General features: G+C 42.7%; 1 protein-coding gene across 1 annotated transcript; it reads left to right on the top strand.

The window, feature by feature from the left end:
* The first annotated feature begins 6,114 nt into the window (after positions 1-6,114).
* psmd14 (proteasome 26S subunit, non-ATPase 14) lies at positions 6,115-17,064 on the top strand. The gene is made up of 11 exons (XM_080526363.1): positions 6,115-6,206; positions 6,827-6,878; positions 11,839-11,910; positions 12,142-12,261; positions 12,396-12,466; positions 12,696-12,846; positions 15,505-15,612; positions 15,715-15,789; positions 16,048-16,173; positions 16,310-16,372; positions 16,551-17,064. The coding sequence occupies exons 2-11, from the start codon at positions 6,831-6,833 to the stop codon at positions 16,647-16,649; spliced, it is 933 nt and encodes a 310-aa protein (XP_080382489.1). The 5' UTR covers positions 6,115-6,206; positions 6,827-6,830; the 3' UTR covers positions 16,650-17,064.
* Positions 17,065-17,675: the final 611 nt, after the last annotated feature.

Below are 17,675 nucleotides of genomic sequence, written 5' to 3'. Positions count from 1 at the left end.
ATGTTCTCTCTGCCATCACCAAGGCCATGGCCCAAGATATGATCCGTGCCATCGCCCGAAAGCTCACAGCAGGAGCTGAAACCTTCCGCCTGTTTAGCTTTGCTGAGCAGTCGTCCGAAGCCAGGCTCATCGCCATGGACGCGGTGCAGGACATGGACATGAGGGTGAAGAGGGTGGGCTCTCGTCTGCCGCAGATCCCCAGGCAGATCATAGTCCTGGATGCCTCACTCAGGCAGCTTTTTAATGAAGTACTCCTGCTGCTCAACCAGGAGGCCTTTGTTGGCCGGGGCAGTGAGTCAGAGGCCAGTGTTCTGACCAATGACGTGAAGGTGATGGCAACCTTCTTGCCATGGGTCCAGGTGACAGAGGTGGAGGAACTGGCGAATGTCCTCCTCCGAGACGATGACAAATCGGAAGTAATCAGGAATGTCATTTCCAAGCTGAAGAAGCTGGCCTACAGCAAGGAGGCGCTGAAGAGAGCAGTAGGTGACGGCAGTGCCTACAGGAACATCGCCTTTCTGGTGGGCATCGCCGTAGGGAAGTGTGTCCCAGACCAGTACGCATCCAGCCTAGAAGAGCACCGGGTGAGTTGTTTGGCGATGGAGGATGTCAACATCTTCTTCGAGTTCATCGGAGACGACGGCACCACCACAGCTCTCCTGGCAGAGGAAAAGAGGCTGCAGAAAGAGGCGGTGCAGAAGGAGGTGCTGCAAAAGGAGGTGCTGCAAAAGGAGGTGCTGCAGAAGGAGGCAGTGCATAAGGAGGTGCTGCAGAAGGAGGTGGTGCTGCAGAAGGAGGTGCTGCAGAAGGAGGCAGTGCAGAAGGAGGTGCTGCAGAAGGAGGCAGTGCAGAAGGACACCCCAGTCCCACAGAGCACAGACGGACGGGCCTGCCACATGAGAGTGATGGTCAAAGTGGCAAACGAAAGAAAGGCCGAGAAAGAGGTTTGGAAGAGGGAGATGGAGGAGAAAGAGAAAGAACGGGAGCAAGCAGAGGCCAGGCACACGAGAGAGATGGCCAGAGTCGAAAAAGACAGAAAAGAAGAGCAAGGGGTATGGAAGAGGGAGATGGAGAAGAAAGAGAAAGAGGTGGAGGAAGTGCAACGCCTCCTGCAGAAGGAGAAGGAAGAGAGCAACGCAGAGAAGGAGAGGCTGAAGGAAGAGAGAGAGAAGGTGAGAAAGGAGGAGATGAAGAGGATAAAAGAGGTAGAGAGGGACAGAGAGGAGAAAGAAATGGAAGTGAAAGAATGGAAAGAGAGGATGGAAGAGACGAAGAGGGTCGAGGTCGAGAGAGAGAGGGAGATAATCCTGAAAGAGACAGAAGGCGAGGTTAAACGTGTGAGAAAAGAGATGGGTGAGACTATGAAGAATACGATAGAAAGGAAGGCGAGGGAGATGAGACAGTTAACAGAACATACTGTGAAGACGATGAAGACAGAAATGGAGAGAGAGAGGGAGGAGTTTGAAGAGAAAAGAAGAGTAACTTTGGCGGCTAATATGGTGTTCGTAAGCGACAGCATGGAGAGGGCCTTCGGGAAACAAAAAGGTAGGCTCGTCATTATCTGCTAACATGATTCTATTGGCTTCCCAAATTACCTCAAAGTAATTTATATTTTATCTACACAAATGATAAGACAGTTTTTTCCCTTTCAGATATTTCAAGGCAATTCTGGCAGTTCTGGAAATGAACTGCCAGAATAACTCACTGCCACAACAACGGAGAACCTACCATATTAGCTAATTCACCTCTCCTGACACCTGTCTCACCTGTCTCTCCTGTCTCTCCTGTCTCACCTGTCTCTCCTGACACCTGTCTCACCTGTCTCACCTGACACCTGTCTCACCTGTCTCTCCTGACACCTGTCTCACCTGTCTCTCCTGTCTCTCCTGACACCTGTCTCTCCTGTCTCTCCTGACACCTGTCTCTCCTGTCTCACCTGACACCTGTCTCTCCTGTCTCACCTGACACCTGTCTCACCTGTCTCACCTGTCTCTCCTGACACCTGTCTCTCCTGTCTCACCTGACACCTGTCTCACCTAAAAATAAAAAATAAAATAAAAAGTCATGATGATATTGTGTAAGTGTTTACTAGCCCATTTGACATTGTGTTTACTAGCCCATTTTTGAGAAATACCGACTTAAATTGCCATGGGAAAAATGTGGGTCCCAATTAAGCCAGACCGGCTGAGATCCACTACTCGAGTCTAGACAGAGCATGTTCTGTCGGTGAAGCAAAACATCTGCGCATGACGTCATCACGTCGCACGGGGGCATGCCCTCACCTATCAATGGGAAACACTAGCAACCAGGGGGGTATTCCATCAACGTCGCTAAAGGAAAATCTAGGCTTATTTTGACAAGTCTCGCGAGATCTATCAAGATATGCCTGGATCTTTTTAAGAGTCTCGCGAGACTTAACGAAATAAGCCTAGATTTTCCTTTAGCGACGTTGATGGAACACCCCCCAGTAGCCCCCGTCTGTTATTGTGCCAAAACCAAACCAGGGACTACGGATTACTGAGCGAATCGGAGTACACCCTTTCGTCAACGCTAATGCATTTGGGTTTTATTCTAACTTGTGAATCGATACCTTCAAGCATCCTCTCCAGTAGTAGTCGTAGTAGTAGGACTTTCAAAACATTTTGAGCTAGCTAGCAAACTGAATGCCGGCTTGACTGGAGAGCGTTTTGGTGGGTTTACATAGTAATCCCGTTTGATTCCTAAACACTTCTGCTTTCAACGAGTGTCTCTTTTTGTGACTGTCTCTTTGTACGGCCGTATAGATAGCAAATGTTAAGCTAGCTCATCCAGCTCGTAGCAGGCTGAGACGGACTGAAGACAAGCGACTTAATTTTGGTTAAAGTTCATTCTAATGTGAAAATTACTATGCAATCCCAAAATAGCATATTCATTTGCCACTTTTGCCTGCGTTATTTGAGTCAATATTCAAATTGTAATGCAATAGAGTGTGATTAGCAAGAATGCATGCAAAAGTGGAACATGCAAATGCAATCTCAAATTGCATTAACATTTGAATTAAGTCCACTATAAGCAAGCCGTGTTGCCAGATTGGGCTACTTTAGGTCACACTGGACGGGTGGATTCGGCAGCTTTTAGACTGGTTGGGCTGGAAATTGTCGATTCCATCTGGCAACCCTGGTAGCAAAATATGTGCATACGTATCTGGTAGCCTACTGGTACTTTCAAATCGCATCGTATTATTATTATTATTATTAATAATAATAATTACAATTTACAATACAAATACAACAATTGGGGGTCCCTCAAAGAAAATTTGGGCGCACTGCGTGCGCACAACATCAACCTCCAAGGCTTGATTCTGACCCAGGAAAAACCCTGGTATGTACTGTATAACATGATAGCCATCTATGAGCAATGCACTGTATATAAGATGATGACCAAGGGTCTTTCTGCTGCTGACCAAGGGGTTGAGTTCACTTGATGAGGCCCAATTTTGTTTTAGACTCTGTAGGCTACTGTATTTGTTTATTAAGACTTAAGATATATTATCTGAATTTCTCTTGTTTTATCAAATGTTCCAATTATTTTCATTTCTTGTGCTGGTTTAAAATTGCAGGAAACTAGCACAAATAATTGTGTGGGAGAGAGGGGCCGCCGCTACCAAAACGTGCACAGTTTTGGGTCGCTCCACCACCAAAAACTCTCACTCCAAACTTTTGGTGAAACTTGGCAGCCCTAAAGTGTTTCTAATTTCGACACCAACACCCCGATGTGTGTGTTCAGGGATGCATGAAGCTGGGGGCAGGAGGAGAACAATATGAAACGATTAAGGTTGTGGTAGTAGCCTATAGTTCCTGTAAGAAACTCAAACCACTTTCACCCCTGCCTATAACCTTGATTGTATTTAATATAACGTATATGTAATGTCATGTCCTAATTAGAGCAGCTGAATATGTATTTGACTATCCAATACATTTAATCGATTAATCTGCATATTTTCAGTAGGCTATCAGAACCATGAATGAAGGTCTCGATGATCACCACAGACAGCCCCCCATGGCACATGACTGACATCTACTGGTTGACATCTATTACTGCATTCACTCATAATGATTTACAGCGATAACGTCACCATGTCACTGTGATGGCAAAGACTAACATTTTCAACAGTCAGGTTAGGCCCTGCCACTTCATTCACTGCATCTCAAACTCAGCCTATCTATAATTTAATGAGAAAACAACAACAACAAAAAACGATTACAGCGTAACATGAATTCATAAGAGAGGCATCACAGTTGCTATAATTAGTGTTGCCATGCCCTAAAGATCCTCTGCTGAGCAGATGGTGCTATGGTGACCTTCACCTCTGTTGATGTGATATTTGCTCAGAGGGGAGGTGTGGATGGAGAGAGGAGAGGAGTATTCTGAGAGGAGGTGTAGATGGAGGGAGACAGAAGGTGTACATGGGTCGAGTGGATCCCTTCTCCTCCAACACCTCCACTGATTAGCTAGAAGGAAGCGTGGAGGGAGCGTGGAGGGAGAGATATAGTGATTGACACATTATATGTTACTGTTAATAGATGAGACCACTTGGTTGTCTTTCTTTCGAAGTGACTATGGTTTGTGTGCCTTGATTGATGGTGTTGTTTTTATTTATCTTGATATCTTGATTCTCTCTCCCTAGTAAAGTGTCCTCCTTTGATTGAAGTTAAAATTGGTCTTTGGAGATTTGCATTTTAGTCCTAATGTGAAGGAGATGGGCACCATGTGTCAAATGTGTTCCAAAGTATCATCATCTGCAATCATTTATGAGATTACAACATCAGAGATATACATTCAAGTATTAGAATTCTGCTTATGTTTGTATGAATGTGAAGCAGTTTCTCAGTGCGGTTGATCATTAATTGAGTGCAAAAATGCAAATTTTTGTAATGTAAATATTGCAAATGGAAAATGTATTATTTGAAAAAGACACCACAAGTCATTGGCCAAAGCAATAGAGGAAACTTCTCTTTTAAGCAGTTGTTATTGAGGATAAATGATTACACAGATCTAATTAAGCTGCCGTTAATAGGGTATGATACAAGTTCAATTTGTCTTCATTCACAGGGAAAAAATACTTTATGCTGCTAGATTTGAGAGAATGTAAATGTAGATTTAGGTTTTGTAGTAGTAATTTCATTCAAACATTTCATTAATATTGGAAACTTCGGCCCATCATAGGGCTTAGAATTTCAGCCAATCAGATGACTGCAAATTTCAACCAATTGGAGGGGTTGACATTTTATGGAATTCCAATGGGTACATCTACATTTATAGTAATTGATGAATACTCATTACTCATTATAATTATTATAATTATAAAAATACCACATATAATTTAAAACAACTAAACGTATCCTACATGTTCACTTCCTCTCATAAAATAGAGTTCAAATGAAATGCAGGATGATGTTAACTGAGCTCAGCATATCTTGATTCACGTTATGAAGAGTAAAGGCCAGGATCGAGGATGAGAAGCAGCAATCTAATAAGAAGGTGTCGAATAAAATCCCTGGGGTGAAAGAAGATGTGAGAGGAATTGAGATGAGGGAGTAGTCTGGTGCTGCAATGGAGGAGGGAAACTATAATCTCTAAACTAATGAAGTGGAGAGTGATATTTGAGGCATACAGGTGTCACTCACCAATCACGCTGACAGATTGTGAGGTGGGAGATATTAGAACAGATGCACAGCTGTGTCCTTATAGGCAGCATGTTAAACAACCGATAAGGATTCAGTGGAAAACTACGGTACATAATGAGATGGAGGTGTGACACCCAGACACCCACTATATTGTCAAATTGGTGGTGGAAATAATAATTGATTATAGAGTATTGCCCCCCAATTAACAGTGGCTGTTTGAAACCCTATCTCACCCTACCAACCCTAACCCTAACCCTAACAACCACCCCCCCCCCCCCCCCAACAAAAAAATGATTAGATTTTAAGTTGGTAGCATTTTAGACAGCGTATAAAAAGAGGTAGCCTAACTTTACTCCCCAAATTCTCAGCCACAACATCCAAATATCAGCAGAGAAAAAATAATGCAAGACGTGAAGGCAACGGAAGCTGTAATCAATGCGCCGGAAGCACGGAGACATTGTTTTGGCTGATTCATTGTAGCAACTCGACTCGAACAGCACGAGACGCCTTCTTTATAAACCCTTACAGAGTTTACAACAGGTAAGATACTATTTTCATACATTAGTATGAAGTCCTTAAATATAGATTCAACTCTGATGAAGTTGTTGGTCGGCTGTTGTCTTGCCTTTGTGGTCACTGTCAAAGTGCTGAGCCCAATGTAGCTAGTTGACGTTAGCTAAGCTAAGGCTAACTGATTCACCAATGCCACAGTACAGTTACGAGCTAGACACTTTCACCATGTTCACTAAACAGTTAAACAACGGAGAGGCTGAGCGGCTCAACGTCCTGTTTTCAGCCAGCTTGCTGTGTCGTTTTGTCAGGAATGACTGAGGTTGGCTGGACCAGCAAGCTACTAGCTATGGTTTCTGCTCGTAGGTTTTAGCTAGCTAGCTAATCTGCCTGACAATAATATAAACAATGTTATCTACTCTGTACTGATGACAATAAGCCTGTTATTTCGACTTGTGTTATCAGTCACTTGAACATACCAGTAGCTTTGTTCAAAAGTTTTTTGTTTTTTTTTTGGTCGTTATTTACTCGAGCTAGGTGGTGGTGGAAGGTGCCATGTCATTCCACTTCGGTGTGCGGTGGCTTTGAAAGGCACATTTTGTAGCTACCATAATTCTAGGTTTATTTTATGTTTTGTTATGTTTTCACAGAAACATGGACCGGCTGCTCAGGCTTGGAGGTGGGATGCCCGGACTTGGTCAGGTAGCTACGATTCTATACTGAATATACCTGCTTATGTTGCAAAGAATGACATTGCATGATTATGACTTGAGATCACTTTAACAAGTGACAGGGTACATTGATAATTATGTTTTGGGACTGTTTTAGGATCGTGATTCGTGATTGAAAATCGGGGTCTCCTGAGAAAATCAAACTAACCTGTAATTTGATGAATAAGAGACTTTTATTTTGCATGAGGACAAACAATGTATTGCATCTGTGGCCTATACTGCAGTGTTTTGCGTTTCAAATCCCACTTAGAGCATATTTTAGGCGATTTTAATACACTTGGACGTCATTATTATGTGTTGGCTTAGCCTCAATCAAGTTGTTGGGATATCTGGGCTATTGTGATTTTTTGGCGGCTCAATTGGCAACTCGTTGGCCTAGAGTAGGCCTATATGCAATTTTCTCAAGCTGCATCAGGGCTAGGGTCACAGGAAATTGTCAATGTCAATTTGGTGTCACAAAGGGGTTATGTAGATAAAACCTCTGTATGCTTTTGGTTATTTACCGTGACACACAATTTAGCAATCATTTTGGTTATTAAATATCATTGACAGTTGGAGGTGGAATTCTTTTGTAAACTATTATTAGGGATGCAAAGTTATGACAATTCTGGGGCAATACAGATATGACACAAACTGCCGATAGATACCAATATTTTGTTATTTATTTACCTTTTTGTACCCTAAAATACATCAATATTTAGCTTTTGATGGTGCTTTTGCAGTTAACACAAAATCATACAATTACAAAGTGATAGAACAACTTCTATTAGGTCTAATTATTCTATTAAAGACATTTGGGAAATTTGTCTGTGCCTTAACCTCTCTGACTCAGTGGAGGACTGAGTCAAAGTGTACAGCTCTCTCACTCAGAGCAGAGCGAGAGGAAAAACAAGACAAGTCACATGGTCACCCTCCCCTCCCTCACTGCAGCGCTACATAGAACTAATACATCTCATTCTCACTGGCATTTTTGGAGGAAGTAAAATCAAGGTAAAAATCAGACATCTCTTTGAAACCATCGTCTGATTACCGATTGTGTAATTTATTGCCGATAGCGATCGCTGCCCGATCGATCAGTGCATCCCTAACTATTCTAGCTATTCCTTATTTTAAAAAATATCTATCAGCCTATTTCAGAAAAAACAAGATTAGCCTACTTCAGAATGAAGGCGTCTTTTTAAAATGTTGATCATGTGTTTGTATTTAACATGTATTAGCATCCCAATGAAAAGGGGTTTGAGGTGTTTTCTATTGGTGAGAGAAATGCTTGTGAAAGCATAAGAGTATATTTTATAAGTGGCTATGGCTGCCCTGACGCAACCAATGAGATCTTGCACCTGACTTGTGTTGAATTAGCCAATTAACACCTCCAGTAACTGCCTTGACTACACACAGAGGTGTTAAAGACGGGGGGGGGGGGTTAGTCCCCTCTGCCGCTTCCCTTCTGACATCCTGGCTTCATATTCAGCATCAAAATGAGTTGCTAAATAAAGCATTGTGTATCTCGTCTATGTTATCCTGAAAGCATTACAATGAATGTCAATATTTGACAAAAAGAAAATATCTATCAGGTCATGATTGAGAGGGATTAGGGAGCAGTGGGAACTAGAACTATCTCTGGTAAACAATGTGAAGGAAAAAAGAATTTCTCTCATCAAGAAATAATTATTTCTAACAAAATCATGCGCCACAATTGCATTTAATACTTACACGTACAACCTCCCTTTGCCAATGAAACAGTCTTCTCCTGTAACATATAATAAGGTTGGAGAATACAGAGCAAGGAATCTGAGACCATTCCTCTTTACAGAATCTCTCCAGAGCATCCAGAGTCCTAGGTCCTCTTGTACTTTATGTGGTACACACATAAAGATAATCTGGCCGATTTTGGCCCGATTTCCCCCCTTTCGACCAAGGACGGCAAACGCCCGATTATCGGATGGCTCTAAAGATTATTCTACAAGATTATCCTGTGGTGAGAGGTGTGTTAAGAGTCAATTTCTCCCGACAATCTGCTCGGAAAATGGTCGGGGCCGAAGATCGTAAATATTAATATATATTAATGTTCAATATTTACAATCAATAGTCCTCTAGTGTGTGGGTGTAATTGACGACTCCCGAGTCCGATTGTGACGTCGAATGGAATGTAGCCAATCACGAAGCGAGCTGACTGACGGGTCTTCTTTTCGTTCTTCGGCACTTTATTTCCCCTGTCGCACATGGTTGCGTCGTACAGGTCAGTCTGGGTACTACTACCCTGATCACGCGAGATTTCTGGCTTGGGGGATGAGACTCTACACTGTCGTAGGACAGATCTTTATATATGTGGTGTGCTGTATTGGGAATATCGGAGCACACCACACACAATAGGATCAAAACTGTTCAATCCATGATTTTTTCAGCCAGATTCAGATTTCATGGAGTTCATGATGCCATGTACCCTAACAAGGTTCCCAGGGCCATTGGAGGAAAAACAGCCCACAGAACCGCCACCATACTTAACAGTGGGGATCAGGCTCTCTTTGGTATAGCCATCTTTCTTTTTACGACAAACCCACCGTGAGTGTTTGTTGCCAAAAAGCTACATTTTTGTTTCATCTGACCATAGAACACGGTTCCTGTCAAATTTCCAGTTTTGTTAGAAATAATTATTTCTTGAGACAGATTTCTTTTCTCAGAATAATTTTACTTCAATTAAAGGTTGGATGTTTCTCATTTTCTTCTGTGTGACATGAATCTACTCATCTTTACAAGGGGTGCCAATAATTATAGAGGGCACTGTATATATAGATTAGTTAGGCTATAGCATATAGATATATAGTTCACCAACACTTCACCCCCCATTTTAACAACATGATCCAGTCCCAGTGTGTCATCCCTAATCAGTTCCCAGGTTTTGCTATGAATGCAGTGTTGGGAAACCATCTGGTCTGGGGTGGAGAGGAGATGGGGACATGCTTTAGGACCTGCTCTCTCTCTCTCTCTCTGACTGACACCTTCACACTGAGGTCCTCGTTAGTGCTCCCTGTCATCCTACCAGTCTGCTTGTTGGCACTTGCCTTTGAATGGCAGATGGGGGGAGTATGTGTGATATTGCCTATATGTGGCTCTAAGTGTGATATATGGATTTGTCGCAAGGTTTTCATGGAAGGAATGGGTGATGTGGCTCTAAGGGAGTTTTGGATGGGCAATGTGTCAGAATCCTCGCTGGGCTTGACCACTTGCCTGCTGGCACTGTGAGGATTTACAAACCCTCCCTGTCTGTGAATACTCACAGCCAGTGGCCGGTGAAAAAAATAAAATAAATGTAAGAACAAATTATGAAAATACTATAATTCTTTGTCTAATAGCCCATATAAATTCTGAGACTCAGATACATACCCTAACCTGTTCGATCTCTGTCAAACCGTGGTTCCTAATTGTCACACCCTTCCACTGTTATCTCTCATCCTCACCTATGCTGCTGATTATTGAAAGTCAAATCAAGGCTGATTAGGCCACATATTATTTACCGTTGCTTACCATATCCCTGTTATAGTTATCCAATCATGCCCCAAAGATGTTTGCGTTCTGATAAGAGTTCCTGTTTCATTTAACCCGTTGTGAGTTCAGAGCATGTGGCTCTCCTTGGGTTCTGTATAGAGATGCTCCGATCAGGGTTTTTGGTGCCGATCACCGATCACTGGAATCAGTGATCTGCCGATCCGATATCACCGATCACCGATCACAGCGTCGAAAATGGCAATTGAAGCATTCTATTTATTGTGTAGCATTATTTATGTTTTTAATTATTCTTAACACCATTGACATTGTATATTAAGTATTTAAATGAAATTAGGAGATGAGAAAGTATCATGAATTGACGACCATCTGTTTTATGGAATTCACAACCACCTGTAGCTTACTTCAGGAAAAACAAATAAAATGTGAAAATAAAAATCATAATAAATAAAATGTACACTGCCACATCAAATGTGCAACATTCCACTCGAATGAGAGGAACTAGGGGCTCTTAGAGAACTTGGAGCTTATACTGTAACTGTAGCTTTCCTGAGGAACAATAAACATACCCAAACTAAACTGCAACATAAACAGGCTATAGCCAAATATAAAATACTGTTTCAAGTCAGTCAGTTTCAAGTCATATTTAGGAGGAGATAAGACAGCAAGTCAGCAATAATCAATAAAACAAAAAAACAAAACATTGCACCTAAGGAGATTTCAGACTCAAACCTTACTTCTGATTAAGCAGCATCACTGGCAGATTAGCCTTGAGAAATACAAGCATCTCAGCGTTTTTGGCACTCAGCCTGTTCCTCTTATCATCTAAAATATGTCCTGCTATGCTGAAAAGTCGCTCGCTATCTACACATGTGCAAGGTGCACAGAGGAAGACCTAAAACTCACGCGCTAATAGTTGTTGCTATGGGCCAAGTGACTTCCTGCTCGCGGGGTCACATGACGTCGCTGAACACTACCTACACTACGCTCGTGAAGTCGCGCTGGAACTCTGACCAGCACTCGTGGAACGCCTCTCGTCCAATCAAAGCACTCGGTCCCTTTATGACGTCGAGCCCAGTGTGCGCTTCGGCGCTCTCTGAGTGAATCGACGAACGCAGCAAATGCCATATGATATTCGTGGTATTGAAAGACCTTGCGTGCGTTCCTCCCCGAGATATTTCTTTTGAGCAGACATTACAAACGGCATATTTGTGTCTCTTTCCGACACTGTGTAATATTTCCAGACTGGCGACGCCATTTTGTCAACTGATCGGTCGTGTTTGATCGGCCGTTTTGAGAACTCCGATCAAAACCGATCAAGGCCATATCGGCCGATACCGATCGGCGCCGATCAGATCGGAGCATCACTAGTTCTGTATGAAACTCCTGAAATGGCCAACAACTGGAGCTTCTTTTTTTTTTTCCGCCAGGGTCCACCGACAGATGCCCCTGCTGTAGATACTGCTGAGCAGGTGTACATCTCCTCCCTGGCGCTGCTCAAGGTAAGAGCACCAAACTCCAGCCTGTGTCCTGCTTTTGGCCACACCTAGGCTTAGGCCACTCTCATTTGCCTTGGGTTGACTGCCGATCTCATCTTTGGTACTAGCTGAAACGAATTGAACAACTTGATGTGATTTGTGTAAATGAAATGGCGGTCCTCCCTTCCAGCTGTTGTCATGATGTCATTGCTGATGACACAACATTTCTCTCCATTGTACTTCACCTGGTTTTAGATGCTGAAGCACGGACGCGCCGGTGTGCCAATGGAAGTCATGGGTCTGATGCTGGGGGAATTTGTTGACGACTACACCGTGCGAGTGATCGATGTTTTCGCCATGCCCCAGTCGGGAACTGTACGTTTTCCTGCCGTTGACCCTTACTGTTGAGGCCTTGGTCTTGTACTTAGTTATTTTGTTATCCTCTTGTTCTGCATAGTTTTTGGTGATGTATTGTGTGTTTGGTTAATTTCTGTTATCTCTGTCCATAGGGTGTGAGTGTGGAGGCAGTGGACCCGGTCTTCCAAGCTAAAATGTTGGATATGCTAAAACAAACTGGCAGGTGAATATAGACATATCTGAATATAGACATATCTCTCTTAATTATTCAAAACACTTAAATCTTAAATTTGAGAGAATGCTAGAATGCTATTGAGTTTATTTTCTCCTTACGTATCGAAACCGTGACCCAAAAACCGAGGTTCATACTGAAATGGGCCAAGTGAACCGTTGCACTCCTAGAGTGTTTAGTGTCTTGGTGACATGTCCTGACCATCCCATGTGTGTGTCAGGCCTGAGATGGTGGTGGGCTGGTACCACAGTCACCCTGGCTTTGGCTGCTGGCTGTCGGGCGTGGACATCAACACCCAGCAGAGCTTCGAGGCTCTGTCAGAGAGAGCCGTGGCGGTGGTGGTGGACCCCATCCAGAGTGTCAAAGGAAAGGTAAGCTATGTGTATCCAACTGTGCTTGTAATTGTTCTTACACATGCCAGTTCTTCTTGAGGGAGTAGTCATATGGTTTTCTTTGTGTATAGCGGTAGTCTGTGTACTGCAAATACTGTGCCGGATTTGATGGTGAGGGGTTCTCTTCTCATGGGTGAGGGTTAGTCAACGTTGTTATGATGCCTCGGAATTTATTTTCGGAAGCAATGTTATAAATGGTGAAATGCCGAGTGGACGTTTCTACGGCATCTGTTTGGATTGAGATGTCTGTCTTTTGTCCAGAACTCTGGGCTGATCATCACCCTCGTCCTCCCTCCCTCCCTACTTCCCTCCCTCCCTCCTTCTCCCCGTTCTTTCTTTTCCTTGTTCCCGTCCTCCCGGGGCCCATATGGCACTTTCCCCATCTCCTCCCTGTGTGCAGCAGGGAGCGCCTCTCTATTAACACCTCTGTAGAGCTGTCTGTGAATGTGAGAGCCTGTTCCATCTCAATGTGTGATCCATGCCAAGAGAATAAGAGAGAGAGTGCACCGCAAGAAATTAAAGCTATCTAGCTTTCAGATGTTTGCTGTTAGAAATCGCTCCTAGGCACAACATGATCTATTTAAACCCCCATGAATTTCATTTTTATTAAATTGCCAAATTAAGATATGTTGTCCTGCTGTCCATGCTGTTTGACTATATGGGATATGTTTACAGATGATTATTTATAATACCTGCCAGACTCTAAATTATATTGTGCAAGCGATTTAAAAAAATATTTTCTGTTAAAGACGATAATTAAAACATCCAAGTGGCGGACCTGGCAAAACACATGCATTTTATTTGATGTACTCTACTTTTTTATTCCAATATCATAAGTTGTATTTACATCCTTTTAGTCTGTGTATGTACTTAGGATCTGGCATTTTTTACCTCCTCCGTTAGAGGTTGGGCAGTAAAACACTAATATGGTAACCCGTGGGATTTGAAAATGCCCACGGTGTGCTTTTCAATACCAACATTTCTGCTGTTATTTTTTCTTTTTATTCACAATATGTAACAGTGCCAATGCTAGCGCTCAGCATGGTTTTGTTTTTTCTCTAAGCCGAGAGAGTACGAGGGGGAAGGGGCTGGTGCCGTGTGCTCACTTTACACACACATACAATACTCATACGGTACTCAGGAAGAGATCTGTTTGTCTTTACCTGTTTCTTGGTAACGGCTGTTTATTTATTTTTTGCCAAGATGGCACCATTAAAAATTACTAGCTTTCCAGCTAACTTTGCTTTTTTCTAGCGTACATGGGCAGTGGGGAAAACTGTATAGCAGTCACCACATAAATAATTCCGCTTTTCAATGTATATTAAATATATGGAGCCAGCCCCCCTGCTACATTATGTATTATTTATAGCGCATATCCCAAGAACATTTTATATGAAAGGTGCGCTCACCGATAGTTTTACATTTCAGCCCAAACCCAACGGGACCCGATGGGCTTGGGCCGGCCGTCCCTGATTTAGACGGCCAGGCTCAGGTTTGTCGTGACAGAGCTGACATTTTTAATGACATTTTTAAGGTGCGATCTTGCATAGCTGTTTAATAACTCGCAGCCGCAGACTTTCAGCTCATTCTCCCTCTGCTCTAGTCTAGTATAGATGCGCAGCAGCATGTTACATAGTTGTGGGGTCACAACTCTGTTACAGAGGTTTGTTTTGCTCATATCCACTTTATTATTATTAAACTTGGTATTTATATCACAGTTTGTGTTTTTTTTATGTTCTATACATGATTCAACTGATTCCTATCAAATGAAAACAATTGATATTTTTGGTAATATTGAATCGCAATATACCGTAGTATGTAATCACAATGCTAAGAAAATGTCAATACATTGAGATATATAGAGATATGTATTGAATGCAGTCTAAGTATCAACATAATATCATCATGAGATCCCATGCAGTTCCCAGCCCTACTCTTTACTGTGTCTGCGTGCCACTGTGTTTCTCATTCTACGCGCCTTGTGCCCTGGTCCACTCAATGAGCACCTAATTTAACAGAACAGAACATAACAAAAAGTAGGTGGAAGAGAAACCTATGAAAGATGCAAAAATCGTCCGCTCACGCAGCCCGAATCGGTGGCTACAGGCAAATGCATTTTCACACTCATTTTCAGTCCTTTGTCATGAACAGATTTGATTTATGGATTCAGGTCCTGAGACGACAACTTGTAAACAACCCATGAATAAGTCAGAAGGCCACACTGTGGGGAAAAAGCACCATCCTTGTGAACATGTTTGCGTGGCTGCATTAGAAACCGCTCACCTGCCATGTCGGCTGTCTAGCCCGTACTCCTGCCTCGCTACGACAGAGCGATGTTTACTCACCCGACAGGGGAGGCTGAGATCTGGGTAATAGCATGTGACTGGGGTGCTGTAGTACACTCCGGTTGCGACGTGGTCTCGGTGTCATTCAGAGTGCCTCGGTCACATCGGTGTGACAGTAATGGCAGGTCAAAGCTGGAGATGCAGTGTTACAGTACCCTGAGCTGCTGACCTTCACTTTAACTCTCTCTCCCTCTCCCTCTCTCTCTTCCTCCTGAGACTACTAACCCGTCCTAAACGGCACTGTGCTTTTTTGAGACGGTTTTGACCCGGTGCGCCTCTTTTTCTTTTGCAGGTGGTTATTGATGCCTTCAGGCTGATCAATGCTAACATGATGGTTTTGGGACATGAACCTAGGCAAACAACCTCGAACCTGGGTCATCTCAACAAGCCCTCCATCCAGGTAAGACACTGGAGCCAGTGATGAAAAGAGACTCCTGAGCGTGCGTGTGTGTGTGTGTGTACAGCATCTGTTTCCTCATCTCTGGGTTGTTTTCATTTTCAGGCTCTGATTCACGGATTGAACAGGCATTACTACTCCATTACCATCAACTACAGGAAAAATGAACTAGAGCAAAAGGTTTGAACAATTTATAAAACCCCATAACACATTGATGCCTATTAGCCATTTTATTTGATTCTTCATAATTTTACTTCTTTAAAAGAAATAGATGAATATGCCCACAAAGCTATCATTTTGGGCCTGTATGTAGACAGGTACATTTAAAGGTTCCCTTTATGGCTCATGACTTAACATAATACACAGGGCATCCCTACCTTGTCTTGATGCCACTTGGCACATGTGACCCCTCTGCCCTGGCTGTGCCCATGCTCTCAGATGCTGTTGAACCTGCACAAGAAGAGCTGGATGGAGGGCCTGACCCTGCAGGACTACAGCGAGCACTGCAAGCTCAACGAGACCATCGTCAAGGAGATGCTGGAGCTGGCCAAGAACTATAACAAGGTATGTTGGAAGGAAGCCTTGAAGGATGGGCAGCTTCTCGGAAGTGGTCCAAAATGTCGATGTGTGGAGTTTGAAGTAGCTTTAATGTTGATCTGTGTGCAAGAGAGATTACAGTCTCCCTTTTTTTTCTCACCAGGCTGTAGAAGAGGAGGATAAGATGACCCCAGAGCAGCTGGCGATCAAAAATGTCGGAAAACAGGTAACTGAATTCACTGAATTGAAAACTGACACATAAAAAAATACATTTCGTGCCTAGTACTCGTGATCATTGGAGAGACCAGTAACGTGTAGCTTGAATATAACATTTGAGACTGGTTGCTCATGCCCGCCCCTCTGACCTCTGACCCTACCCGTCGTCTGTCTTTTGTCTCTGGCAGGATCCCAAGAGGCATCTGGAAGAACACGTAGACGTTCTGATGACGTCCAACATCGTTCAGTGCCTAGCTGCCATGCTGGATACAGTCGTCTTTCAGTGAAGACCCTCTGTTACATAACTGTTCATATTCCAACTCTTGTTTTCTTTTATAAAAAATAAATGTGTATGAAAGGTGAACCGTGGACTTTGTTATCCCTATTGTGTACATGTCATAACTAGGCAACACTACATATTGAGAACGTTTTGACTTGTCCATCTCACATTGCTGACTGAAGCAGAAGGAGAGCTTGCCTCCCATTGGAATGTTTGTATTTTATTTTTTGTTATTGTGAAAGGAAAGTGAGGAATAATAATTTTTAAAAAGCACATTTTTAAATCAACCTTTGATACAGCAATTTACCGTTGCTTTCTTGTTTTTCAATTTTACATTTTAATAGTGTGTGGACAATATCTTTATTAAACTAGTATTTGGTCATATTCGTGTTCTCATTACCTGTAGGATTAACATCTACATTTGAAAACTTAAACTGAAGTCAATAAAAAAAAAAAATATATATATATACATACCATGTTTTTGTTTGTAATGGGAGGTGAGGCATACAGGAAAGGTAAATCTGCAAGGTTCTTAAATCTGATATGCTAGGCTTGGTTATATGGTTTTGATTTGGTGAAAGGCAACATAAGCAGTATGCAAAGGCAAAACGTTCATTAAAATGCTCCTAGGTTATTAGCTTTACGAAGTGTTGATTGGTTTTGGCAGGAGAACTGGCTCGGGGAGGATCGTACTTTTGGGGCAGAAGGAGGTTAATCTAATGCTGTATATTGACATAAGGAGTGAAAGGTGGGTATCTTATCTAGTCAATGTTGGGTTGGGTAATGTATCTACTCAATAGCGATGTCTCACTATGGGCAGTCATATACAATGCTTCAAGGGGCAATTTGGGATTGGTACATTTTCATTGATTCTTGAAGAATATAAATGCCTTATGAGCTTAGTTCAATTGTTTTACCACTTCAGAACCTGAAATATAAACGTGTTTAACATTGTAGGTAATGTAATTGGAAAGGCCTATATCTTGAAAACTATCATTTTGATGACATGGATGGTTGCACCATAGTTCCTTTT

This window comes from Nansenia antarctica (genome assembly GCF_963989245.1).
Source record: "Nansenia antarctica genome assembly, chromosome: 3".
Lineage (NCBI taxonomy): Eukaryota > Metazoa > Chordata > Actinopteri > Argentiniformes > Microstomatidae > Nansenia > Nansenia antarctica.
Note: the sequence above shows the minus strand (reverse complement) of the source record. Positions and strands in the feature narration are given on the sequence as shown.

Coding starts and splice junctions, on each gene's coding strand:
- psmd14 (XM_080526363.1), top strand. CDS start 6,831: ATGGACCGGCTGCTCAGGCTTGGAGGTGGGATGCCCGGACTTGGTCAG. Junction 12,847..15,504: donor TCCAGAGTGTCAAAGGAAAG/GTAAGCTATGTG, acceptor TTTCTTTTGCAG/GTGGTTATTGATGCCTTCAG. Junction 15,613..15,714: donor TCAACAAGCCCTCCATCCAG/GTAAGACACTGG, acceptor TTTCATTTTCAG/GCTCTGATTCACGGATTGAA.